The sequence below is a fragment of the Cynocephalus volans genome, chromosome 5, assembly GCF_027409185.1.
Source record: "Cynocephalus volans isolate mCynVol1 chromosome 5, mCynVol1.pri, whole genome shotgun sequence".
Lineage (NCBI taxonomy): Eukaryota > Metazoa > Chordata > Mammalia > Dermoptera > Cynocephalidae > Cynocephalus > Cynocephalus volans.
Window position 1 is genome coordinate 150,188,745 of NC_084464.1, and position 13,302 is coordinate 150,202,046.

General features: G+C 39.0%; 1 protein-coding gene across 3 annotated transcripts in view; it reads right to left on the bottom strand.

Moving 5' to 3' along the window:
• Positions 1-802: 802 nt before the first annotated feature.
• Positions 803-13,302, bottom strand: part of RMND1 (required for meiotic nuclear division 1 homolog) — a 41,283-nt gene continuing 28,783 nt past the window's right edge. For 2 of the 3 annotated variants that reach the window (XM_063097117.1, XM_063097119.1), the window contains 3 exons: positions 12,886-13,006; positions 1,452-1,568; positions 803-1,018 (listed from right to left, as the gene is read on the bottom strand). In XM_063097117.1, the coding sequence (XP_062953187.1) occupies positions 986-1,018; positions 1,452-1,568; positions 12,886-13,006 (271 nt within the window). In that variant the 3' untranslated portion in view covers positions 803-985. Of the gene's footprint in view, positions 1,019-1,451; positions 1,569-5,893; positions 6,510-10,876; positions 10,918-12,885; positions 13,007-13,302 lie in introns of those variants that run through there. The other variant, XM_063097118.1, reaches the window with a different exon arrangement.

The following is a 13,302-nucleotide window of genomic DNA, read 5'->3' on the forward strand; positions in this document are numbered from 1 at the left end:
AATCTTGTGTTCATGGATATGTATGAAAGGAAAACCCATCATGGTGGGGATCAGGACAAGGGGGTTATGCATAAAAGGCAACGAAGATAAAGGTTTGCTTTTTTTTTTTTTTTTAAAGTGTGAATTCAAGATGGTAAACATATGTTAAGTTCTTTGTGCTTAGTATGTATCTCTGTGGGATGAATATTGTGTCTAACTTGGTGAAAGGACAAAGTATTGATTAATAAAGGGCAAAGTGCCAGTGTGCAGTCATACTCAAATTATGCCAACTGAAATAGGTATATAAAATTCATTTCTGCCATTGAAAGCCTGTCTGGAGGCCGGCCCGTGGCTCACTCGGTAGAGTGCGGTGCTGATAACACCAAGGCCACGGGTTCGGATCCTATATAGGGATGGCCGGTTTGCTCACTGGCTGAGCGTGGTGCTGACAACACCAAGCCAAGGGTTGAGATCCCCTTACCGGTTATCTTTTAAAAAAAAAAAAAAGAAAGCCTGTCTGGTATTGTATATAGTGACTTAAACACTCCTGAGTTCCTGTATGGTTTTTTTAGCCAGGGTCATGATTGGGATTCCCTAGGAATAGGTAAGGAATGGTGTTTAAATCTAAGCCTTTTGGCTTGAAAAAGTATCTTTGCTTAGAATTCCTAGATGCTAAGGTTATCCAAAGTTCTTTAAACTGAAATAAACATCTTCCTTTTGAACGGTCAGTGGTACCCAAACACCAGATTCTTCATAATTTTTATTCAAGCAACACAGTCTCATTTAAAAAAATTAAACACCTATTAAATAAAAGATCATCCAATAGTGAACATTTATTTATTTGTTTGTTTGTTTGGCTGGCAGCTGGCTGGAATGGGGATCTGAACCCTTGGCCATGGTGTTACGAGCACCACTCTCCCAAGTGAGCTAAACAGCCAGCCCTGAACATTTATTTTTGATTGTAGAACTTGAGCATTTCTTGCAATAACACTTGGTTATCCCTTGATCAGAAAAATACTCGTCCCAGCTCAAACAGTACCTTAGGATGGTAAAAGGTGAGAATTATTAATTTCATGGCAAATGAATCATTGGTAGAAATTAAAATGACTTTTCCAAAACTGTGCTTAATGAAAAATGCTCCTGAATGAGTATTTGCCTTTCTCACTTGGCATCCCCCAAATCTGAGGCATAGGTACTTGATTTGATGTTTGGCTGTACATTATACAACTAGAACTATTTGCAAATGCTATCTTTAAAAGTATGGAACTTTTTCAAAAATTACATTTAATGCATTTGCAAAATATTTCAGTCATTTGAAACTTACTTCACTTCCAAATAGACTTAGTAATTAGAATGAGTCATATTCTTTACTGCTATAATTTTCTTTCTCAAATTATTTTTATTATTATCAAAGCTCCTGTATTTGGAAACTGATGGTAAGTGATTATGGTACACACAGCATTTCTATTTACCTCTATGGTGATGAGGATGACGATCATCCACTCCAGGCGAAGTGCCCTCTTTTCCTGCAGGTGATTCCTCATTAGATCTGTTAGTTCCATGCAGTGCTGAAGTTTTTCATTCATGACCTGTAAGAAAGACCTTAGTATCATGTATTTACATTTAAACAATTAAAATTTACTTAAGAAAATATGGTCACATGCTTCAAAATTCTATAGGTATGCAGTGAAAAATCATTCCTTCCACTCTTGCTTGCCAGTCCTCTCCTCAAAGGCAACCAGCCAGTGTTACCAGTTTCTTGTGAATTTATCCAGACACTTTTTGTAATGCACAGATTTAACTGTAAGAAATACTTTGCATATCAGAGCTCTTCTATTTGTAAGATTTTGATGGAAGATCTAAAAATAAGATTTTTGAGTCCTAGTTTTTGGTAGCTTCCCTAGGGTTTTTAGCATTTAAAAAAGGCAAACTTGAAACATGATTCATTGTTTTTGTCATCTTTAGGCCATGCTTAAGAAAAAAATTACCTTCTACTAAAAAACCCAAACACTTAACATTTGATCTGCTGCACACTCACCATTAGATGGCACTGCTTTTAACTCTGCCCACAAAGGTTCTGTATTATGATGCCTCACAAGCTGGTTGCAGGGGTGGTTAATAGAAAATGGAATCTTTGAATTTAAAACTTGGGTGGGACTACTGGCAAATTATATACCTACTTAATATTTCCATATATCTTTTCCTCTGGAAATTAGAAAGTCTGGAAACAAAATTTTTAAATAGTTCGATTCTCTTGTAGCATATGGTGAATGTGCAGGTTTGGTCAGTGAAAAAAGACTAATCACAGGTGCATGTGCAGGTATTGATAGAACATGCTAGCACACCATATTATGGTTTTGCATAGTGCATTAAACTGCCCTAAAGAGGGATAACACAGTCACCCATATATCCAGACTTATGGTCACCCTGTAGTTTCTAATCTGTATAAATGTTTGGAATAGTGCCTCTTTCCTTCTTCCTTTCCTTCCTTTTTAAAAAAATTTGTTTCTATTGACTGCTTGATCTTGGTTTATAATGTGTTGATCCTTACCCTTGCTCCTCTCTTCAAACTACTGACTCACCCCTCTTCCATTTTCTTTCACCTTTGACCAAAGAATAGACATTTTCTTTCTCTACTTCCTCATCACACAATTGATTCCTTAACTCTTTACAAATTACATATATTATCACAACTCCCCCTGAAATTTCCCAAAGTATTCTAATTTTTAAATTTAAGAACTTTCTTGGTTCCAAACCTCAATTCAAGCATTTCTAATACATTGAAATGTGTAAGCAAGAGTCCCTAATACTGAATGCTTCCCTTTTTGATTTAGTTATAGGTGTGTATGTTACAATGCATGCAAATGGGGAGCAGGAAAAAGTGAAGTCTTCACAGAGATGGTCAATGTTAATTAGGCTTTGAACAGGCAACTGCCACAAAGAAAAAGTGGGGTGCCAGGGGGAGGGGGCAGAAGGGGAGCATTTCAAGCAGAGGAAATGGCATGGAGACAAGCATAGCTATATAGTGAACAACTTGGAAAGAAGTGCTTAGAAGTGAGTTTAAGAGGTAAATTAGTACCAAATTGTGAAAGGTACCGTGTACCACATGTGATATAGGCATAATAATGCCACCCACCTCAAAGATAAATCCAAATGCCTGGATTGTGTGAATATAGCATGGCAAAGGAGAATTAAGATTGTATACGAGATTAAGATTGCTTTGGATCCCTGTACTGGCAGCAATACAAAGCAAAACAAAAAAATGATTGCTAATCAGCTGATCTTAAGATTGGGAGATAATCCTAGATTACCTGAGTGAGCCCCATGTAATCGTGAGCGTCCTTAAAATTGGAAATGGCACGCAGATGAGTTCAGAATGATAAATGTGAGGAGGACTCAACTTGCCCTTGCTAGGTGGCGGAAGGGGCTATGAGCCAAGGAATGTGGGTGGTCTCTAGGAGCTGGAAAAGACAAGAAAACCGATCCTACCCACAGCCTCCAGAAAGGAATATAGCCCTGCCAACACCTTGATTTTTGCCCAGTGACATCCAAGCCAGACAGACTTCTGGCCTATAGACTTATAAGAAGCCTCTAGGTTTGCATTACAGCAGCAGCAGAAGAAAACAAATACACCATGCTATGATGTCTGAACATTATTCTGCAGGTAGTAGGGAGTCCTTTGTTCAATCGTGCTATATTTGTTAAACATTTACTATACTGTGCTGGGCAGAGAAGATAGAAAGGTGAATAAGACACACTTCTCTCTGCCTTCTGGCCAAAGGGTGCAGAGGTACTGGAAAAGGGCCCAGTCTAGATGCTGGGAGACAGTGAGAAGGTATTAGACCAGTCCAGGTGAAAGGGGAGGGTAAGTGCCTGTGGGGATGCATATTAATAGCTGGGGGCTTGGAGGCAGGGGACAACATGGTACTCCTCCGTTTCACTACCCCAGGCTCTATCACACAGGCTTTCCATCAATATTTCCCAAGGAATGAATGAAACTCAGGAGAAAATGAGATGATCTGACTGACTGGATATGGAGAGTAAAGCAGAAAGTGGACACCCAGATGACTTAAGTTTCTGGTTGAATGACTAGGTGGTCCTGCCATTAGCTGAAATAGTGAACAGAGAAGTTTCAATATTTTCTGAGACAACATAATGAGTTTCATTTTGAAATTATGCCCACCCCTGCCACTCTTAAGTGAGAGTTGGGGAGAAACTAAAGCCGTCTTTTTGGCCCCCTGAGGCTAACCCTGGTCCACAGGCTACCTGCACCTCTGGATTCTGGATTCACAGACCAAGTCCAAGCCCGTTCTTATGTTGTTACCAAGGCCCCCAAACGGCATTCTTGGGGCTTGTCTTTTTGTACATTTTATTAGAAAGGACTGTAAAATAGCCACTGAGACCCTTTACCTCTTCAGTATGCAAATGTAAACAAATTGTAATGTAGGAAATCTTGTTTTAATATATACAAGAATGAGCCTGTCCAATATCTGCTGTACATTATTAAAAGTTTTATTCACAGAAAAAAAAGCTTCATGGATTAACTATACAAATATTTACTGAGTACATACTATATGTGAGGACTCTTGACAAGAACTGGGAAGATAGCAGAGAAGAAAATCATCGTCTCTGAGCTCACAAAACTTATGTTCTATTGGGGAATGATAATTCTAAAAAGGATTCTAGGAGATATGTAAATGTGGAGGATTTGTGACATTTAGTAAGCAACTGGAAACATTTGGAAGGCAAACGAGATGAAGGTGAGAGATACACATTTGAAAATTATCAGGAAAAAGTGAAAAGAATAGATGACAGAAGCTTGCAGGATACCAACTTGAGAAAATGGTACAAGGGACCCACTGCAAACTGGCTTCTGTCCCCATGGCCCTTCTGTAACTGCTCCCTGAATCTTTTTCAGTAATCTAATGACCAAATGAAATAACTTGACTTCTGTCCTCAACTTTTTTGACTGCTTTTCAGCACATCTTATGCCTAATCACCCCTATTTTTCTCTCAAGACTTTTCTCTCTGCCTTTTGAAGAAAAAAAACAAAACAAGGAACAACTTGCTCCTAGCACTGCCATTGCTCTGTCTTCTTGTAACAGTGTAAAGCTGGATGAAGGTCAGGACCAGTTCCTATCTTTCTGTGTTACCTGTAGTGCCAGTACTGTTGTGGTGAGCATAGCAAGGGAGGCTAAACTCTTCTAACCCCTTCTAAATAATCTTTACATAATCTCACTAGTCTCAACTGCCTTTGGGATACTAACTAAGAAAATGCTCTGAGAAATGTAGTTTGAGAACTTTGGGTATGCTTCCTAACTTGTGGAGGATTTAACACCAGGGAGATGTCTCAGAGTGAGACTGGGGAATGAAATGAAGAACAATTAGCTTGCTAGTGGAAGGGGGACAAAATAGGCATTTTAAGGCTGCTTTTAAATTATCTGACCAACCTGAGACCTCTTCTGTGGAGAATGTCAGGCACTTTAGAGAAAGCATAGGAAAGGAATCTTTCTGTATCTTCCTGTTCTTTGGCAAAATCTTTTCACTGAATCTTTTCATTGAAGCTTTTATTCATTCAACCAACATTACCGAAGGCCTACTATGTGCTCTGATAGTGTGGAGAACCAAAAGACACAGAACTTCCCTTAGGAAATGCATAGTCCAAGAGACAGACATGTAATCAGACCATCATGATGAAGTCTATGAAGTGCTATACCCGAGGAACACGTACAGAGTCCTCCAGAAGCACTGAGATAAGGACTGGGAAACCCTAGGAGATGGTATTTGGGCTCATCAGGCAAAACGCAGGCAGGAATAGTCCTGGCCCAAGGACACCAATGAACCAAATCACATCAACCTGAAAGAGCATAAGAGAAATTTTTAATGGTACCAGATTAAATAGATTTTTATTTTTATTCTTCAGAATATTAACTAAACACATCATTATGTTTTCCCCCCAGCTTTGTTGGGGTATAATTGACAAATATTTCACTTGTTTCCAGTATTGATTCAGAGCAACAGTATGCATTCTCCCTGTGAATTCAGGATTCAGAAGCTATTTACTGTATTTATATATAGTTCATATAAGGTTTTAGGAAGTGACTGCCACAGAACTGACTTGTTACAGGAATCTTCAAATTTTGGGACCGAGTGAAACTTGCTCTGCTTGCTCTGTGCTGCTTAGTCGACTTTACAGCAGCGGGTACGGAAGCAGCCCTTCCTCCTGGTGGGTCCCTCTCTCTCATTTAGCAGAGTGAGGATGTAGTGGCACTTTCTCCAGGTTTTCCCCTTCCTTCTTAGTAGTTTAATTCTTATCCAGCTAATTGATCACATCAGTGCTCTTTTGTTTTCATTATTGATCCTTTTTTGACATTTCTCATCTTGCACTGTAGCTTCCTTGTTGAACATAAGGGATTTGAGTGAGTTCCTGAAAGCCATCCTTATCTTTATACTTCTCCTCTGGACCATACATGCAGTGTCTTCCTTGCTCAAACCTTCATCACCGGTGACTGTAATCCTGTTCTCTTTTCCTGTGTTTTAAGGATACCACGAGCATCAGTATCAAAGAACATTGAGGGAAGTCACAGGATGCAGAAGGGATGCCTGAGCTCAAACCTGACAAGCAGCTGGTTATCTTGGTTATTGCTCAGCTGGTTATCTTGGTTTATTAATTAAGCAGAGCAGCCTAGTTATCAGAGGACAGAGAGAAGTCTGCACCTGCTTGCTGGCAATGATATTTTATCTCATCACAACAATCATGATTCCACCAGAAGTCTCTAGACAAAGAGAAAAAGGATACACATCCCAGAGCAATAAATTCTGAGTACTTTCAAATTTGTCCCCAGTAAATATGGCTGCCTCATCAAGGTTTGATGCTCTTGTTTAATCTGTCATTGAAGAATTCTCACAAGAGGCTTTATTTTCAAATTAACTTTATTGAGACAATTTACACAGAAGAAAATGTACCCATTTCTAAGTATATAATTTGAAGACTTTTGACAAATGTATACCCATGTAACTATTGCCACAACATTTCCATCACCACAAGAAGTTCCCTTGTGCCTCTTTGCAATCTATTGACCTGCCCACCCACCCCACCCCAGCTGATCTACCTCCTGTAACTACAGATTTGTCTTTCTAGAATTACTTTATAAGTACAAAAACATGTATGCTTTGGTATCTGATTTTTCATTCAGTGTAATTATTTTAAGATTTATCCATGTTGTTGCATGTATCAGTAACTAATTGCTTTTATTGCTGAGTGGTATTCAACTGTAGGATAAGCCACAGTTTGTTTATCCTTTCCACTGATGCTCATTGGTGGTTTCCAGTTTTTGACTATTATGAATAAAGCTACTATGAACACTCCTGTACAGGTCTGCGTGAGGACATGTTTTCATTTCTTGTGTGTAAATACTTATGAGTGGGACTGCAGGGTCATACAGTAAGATAATGATTAACTCTATGAGAAACTGCCAAGTTGTTTTGCAAAGTGGTTGTACGAATTTATATTCCATGAGTAATATATGAAAATTTCAGTTACTCCCCATCCTCACCAACACTTAGTATTGTCAGTCTTTTAAATTTTAGCAGGTTTGGGGCTGGCCAGTTAGCTCATTTGGTTAGAGTGCAGCCTTATAACCCCAAGGTCACAGGTTCTGATCCCAGTACTGGCCAGCCACCAAAAAAAATACAATTTTAGCAATTTTAATTGGTGTAAGGATATCTAATTGAAGTTTCAATTTGCATGTCCCTGAACTGTTGCTGAGAATCTTTTCATGTGTTTTTCATTTGGCCATTTATATATCTTCTTTAAGTGTGTGTTTAAATCTTTTGACCATTTAAAAAACTGGGCTGTCTTTTTATTATTGAGTAAAAAGAGTTCTTTATAAATTCTGAACAAGTCCTTTGTTAGATTTATATACTGAGAATGTTTCCTTCCAGTATATACTTGCCTTTTCATATTCTTAATGTGTTTTGAAGAATAAAAGTTTTTAATTTTGATGAAGTTCAACTCTCAACTTGTTTGTTTTGTTCATGGTTCATGCTTTTTTTTATCCTAAAAAAATCTTTGCTTGGCCCAAGATCGTGAGGCTTTTCTCCTATATTTTTTCTTAAAGTTTTGTAATTTTTAAAAATTTAGGTCTCTGTGATCTGTTTCAAAATGGTGGGAGGTATGGAATAGGGTTCATTTTTTTACGTATAGCTGTATAATTGTTCTGGCAACATTTGTTGAAAAGACTATCCTTCTACTATTGAATTAACTTGTCATCTTTGATAAAAATCAATTGCTTGTATATGTATGGGTCTATTTCTGGATTCTATTCTGTTCCACTAATCTATACATTATCCTTATACCAGTATTCAACTATTTTGATTACTGTAGCTTTAGAGTAAGTCTTACAATCATTAGGCAATAAAAGTCCTCCAACCCTGCCCTTTTTACAAAATTACTTTGGCTAATCTAGACCCCTTGCATTTCCACTTTAAAATCAGCATGCTAGTTCTAAAAAAAAAAAAAGGCTGCCATGCTTTTGATTGAATTGAATCTACAGATAAATCTGCAGAAGTATCATCTTAATAATACTGAGTAGTCTATTCCACAAACACGATACATATTTTCATTTACTTAGAACTTCTTTACTTTCTCAGTCATGTTTCATAGTTTACAGGGTACAGGTCATATTTTAAAAAATTTATTCCTAAGTAATTCAAGTTTTTGGTGCTGTTGTAAATGGTATTTTACAATTTTTATTTTCTAATTGTTCATTGGTAGTTGTGAGAGTCTCTCTCTTTCTCTCTCTCTCTGCTCTGCCATTTTCTGCCAGGTGAGACCCCTGGATCACTGTTGCCGCTACCAAAACTCTCTCCAGATTTGTTCCCTGGAATTTGGACTTCCCAGCCTCTGAAACTGTAAGCAATAAATTTCATTTTCTTACAAACTACCCAGTTCCATGTATTTGTTATAAGCAACAGAAATGGACTAATACAGAAAATCGGTACCAGAGAAGTGGGGTGTTACTTATAACAAATACTTGAAAATGTGGAAGCGGCTTTGGAACTGAGTGTTGAGGAGAGGCTGGAAGAATCTGAAGCAGTAGGCTAGAAAAAGCCCAGCTGCTGGTAGGAGTATAGAAGACAAAAAAACCACGTGAAGTCTGGAACTTCTTAAAGACTGGTTAAATGGTGGTGAGCAGAATGCTGATAGAAACATGGATAGTAAAGGCCATTCTGAGAAGATCTCTGATGTAAATTAGAAGGGACTTACTGGAAACTGGGGCAAAGATCACCCTTGCTATGAACTGAAAAGGAATTTAGTTGCATTCTGTTTATGCCCAAAAGTTCTATGGAATGTGGTACTTCAAGGTGCTGACCCAGGGTATGTGGCAGAAGAAATTTCTAAGCAGCAAAACATTCATGAAGCTTCATGGCTACTATGTGGCAGCCTATGCTGAGTTATGGCAGAAAATGTATCACATAAAGCCAGAACTTAAAAGGGAAGCAGAGCTTAAAGGTTTGGAGAATGTGCAGCTTGGCCATGTGGTAGAAAAGCAGAGAGCATTTTCAAAAGAAAAATGCAATGGTGCTAAGATTAGTACAAAAGAAAGGGATTATCAGGGAAAAAGGCCCTGAAGGCATTGCAGAAGCCTCTGGGGCCAACCCTTCCATTACAGGCCCAGAGGTCTAGGGAGACAGAATGGTCTTGGGGAACAGGCCCAAGGCACCCTTCACCAGCTCACTGCCCAGGCCCACATTGAGATGCTGCTCCCCACACCAGCCCCACCGCTGCTCTGACTGCTTCAGCTGTGGCTAAATTGGCTCCAGGTGTAGCTGGGCCTAAACTGGAAAATACAAGCTGGAAGATGTGGCGGTGTCCACATGGTGTCAAGTTTGCTGACTCACAGAATGCCAGATTTCAAAGGGTATGTGGAAAAGCCTGTGGGCCCAGGAAGAGATCTGTTGTAGGTGCGGATTCACCACAGACAGCCTTCGCTAGAGCAATGCTGAGCAGAAATGTGGGGTTGGAGTTGTAGCAGAAAAACCCCAGCAGCGTCATGCCTAGTGAAGCAATGGGAGCGGGACTGCCATGGAAACAGATTTGTGAAGCTACCAACATGGAACACCAATCTGGGAGAGAGAAGTGTGGCCTGAGACCAGGAAAGCCATAGGAATGGAGCTGCCTGAGGACTTGGGAACCCAATACCCGCACCAGCCTGCAGAGGATGTTGAACATGGAGTCAAGGTACATGATTCACTACCTTTGGGATTTAATGCCTGCCTGGCTGGGTTTCAGACTTGTTTATGACTTAATACTCCTTTCTGGCGGCCTATTTCTCCCTTTTGGAATGGGAATATGTACCCTATGCTTGCTCCACCACTGAATCTTGGAAGTAGATAACTTGTTTTGATTTTACAGATGGGACTTTTTTTTTTTTTTTTTTTTAAAGATGACCAGTAAGGGGATCTTAACCCCTGACTTGGTGTTGTCAGCACCACGCTCTCCCAAGTGAGCCACAGGCTGGTCCCAGATGGGACTTTTAACTTTGCATTTCTGAGTTGAAACAAGTTAAGACTTTGTGACTATGGGGATGAAATGGACATGAATTTTGGAGGGCAAGGGGCAGAACTGCCTTGAGTTGAATGTGCCCCCAAAACTTAGTTCCCATTGTGACAATGTAAAGAGGGTGGGAAATCCTATTACGGTAATTGAAAGGTGGAGCCTTGAGGTGATTAGATTGTAGGACCATGAAATAATGAACAGATAATAATGGTGGTCATGGGCATGGTTCTGAGGGCTTTAAAAGGAAAGCATGTAAGATTCTCTCTCTCTGCTCCATCATTTTCTGCCATGTGAGAGCCCTGCATTGCTGTAAAGCCACCACCACAGAAGACTCACCAGATGTGTTCTCTGGAATTTGGACTTCCCAGCCTCTGAAACTGTAAGCAATAAATTTCATTTTCTTATACATCACCCAGTTCAGGTATTTTGTTATAAGCAACAGAAAGGGAATACAGTAGTATAAAGAGATGTAATTTTTTTATGTACTGATCTTGCAATCTTGATAAGTTCACTTATTAGTTTTAATATCTTCTTTGTAGATTCTTTTGGATATTCTGCATACAAGATTATGTTGTCTGTAAATTGTTTTACTTCTTCCTCTAGGAGATTTTAAATCTTGGGGATATAGATAGAGGGATACAGACCCTTAAGGTCTGCTGACTGGTCTTGCTGGCATTGTCTAGGGCCATCACTACTGGTCTAGGTACCAGAGACTGGGTCGGCATTCGTTTCTTCCAGCTGCTAATGTGTAACAGAGGTACAGATGTTAATCCCTTCATGGAGGGACTCAACCTCAAACTGGCCTCAATACTGGAAAAAAGAACACACTCAGTACAGGAAGAAGGGGCTCAGATAGCCCTCCTGTTCTCACTGTTGTCCTTCTTATCTTTGCATTTAATCTTACCCATGAAATAGGTGACCATTTGGTGGTCAAGGTATTCTTCACACAGGTGAGTATCCTCAGTTAGAGACCTGACTTTGATAATTCTATCTTGAATAGAGAGGATGAAAACAAAAAGGATGCTGCCCAGGCCAAAGATCAGAACGTGTCTTCCAGAATCATCTTTCTTGTCCAAGCCAAGTGGCCGTGGCAGTTGGCTCGCTGATGATTCTGTACACAATAAGAGCAGCAATGGTTACAGCATCTTTGGTGGCCTAAAGCTAGAAATCATTACAGTAATTGGTAGTATGAGGATGATGTGGGTCAGTGTTCACAAAGTAGGCTCTAAAATTTTCTCCATCATTTTCAAAACCATCGTGTTAAGCAGACTTCTAAGGTCTACCCATAGATTCCCCCCTCTTGGTGATCGCTCTCATGGAATCCCCTCCCCTGGAGTGTGAGCTGGGCTTAGTGACTTGCTGTTAACAAACAGAGCACGACAAAAGTGATAGATGTCATTGCTGTGATTAGGCTACAAGGGCATTATGCTCCGAAAAAAGCCAGTTTTAAAAGTCGCATACTATATGATTCCATTTATGAATTCTCAAAATGACGAAATTATAGAGATGGAGAACAGATTACTCACTGCCAGGAATTAGGGATGCCGGGGGGTGGTGTGACTAAAGGCGCAGGGTGGAGAAGATCTTTTTGGTGATAAAACAGTTCTGTATCTCAGTTGTGTGGCTGCCTGGACCTACACATGATAAAATATCATAGAACTACGGGCACACATTGTACTACCATGAGTTTTGTTTTCTATGCTCTTTCCCCATATGGTCTACCTCCATCATTCCACGTCCATCATTACCTTGATACAGATGTCTCTCTTCTCAACTTCACTTCCACACTTCTAAATGCCAGCATGATAGTTCTAATTGGATATCTTGTTGCTATCTTGGCATATCGTAAATTTAGCTTGTTACCTTCACCCTCTGACCTCTCTTTGCTTTGCCACCTTCCTACCTGTCACCTATAGACAAACATAAGTGGTTCTTTATTATTCCCTCTCCCTGGCCTCCTATTACCAGTTGTCTTGTAGGAATTATGATTCTTGCTTAAATTCATTTCTATTCTCACCATCATCACTACAGTTCAGGGCCCCAGAACTCTTGTTTGAAACTTGACAAGAACTTCCTAATGGATGAGTAGGCCTCCAAACTCTCACCAATCTTATCTATTCTGTACAGTAAATATCAGAAGATGCTTTGACACAAAAAGTTGAAAAGCAAATGTACAAAGGACAAGAGGTGGAAAGGGAAATATAAAGAAATCTGAACAGAAGCCAAATAAGATATTTCTCTGGAAGCAGTTAAACAAATTCACTTAATTTAAAATTTCTCTTCACACGGTCATACAAATTATAGGCAACAATGTGTCTTTCTCAGTAAAAGTGCAAAATACATACCTTAACTCTTCGAGTAATGCTAAGGAATTGACAAGTTTTATCATAAAGTTCTTCCAGGTTTTCTCTATCCCAGTAGAAATCAGGAGTAATCAAGAAGTCTGAACTCAAGTTTATACGGTGCCTTAAAAACAGGAAAATTATAACTTTTTAATTATCTTGAATTAAAAATCACTGTTTCTGTTTGGTATTTCACGTTTACATTGTATTTTATGGAAATGTTTTTAATGCTGACCTTTGCAAAATACTTCTGAGAAACATGTAAATAAAACTCACAAAAGAATTTCAAAATTCTCAATCAAATTAATTTAATCTTTAATACTGATATCATGTATGAAGTAGAAAGAAAAAAAACCTCTCATTTTGTTTTCAATTTCTAAGCTTCATTTTTCATTAAATTAAAAAAAAAATACACACACA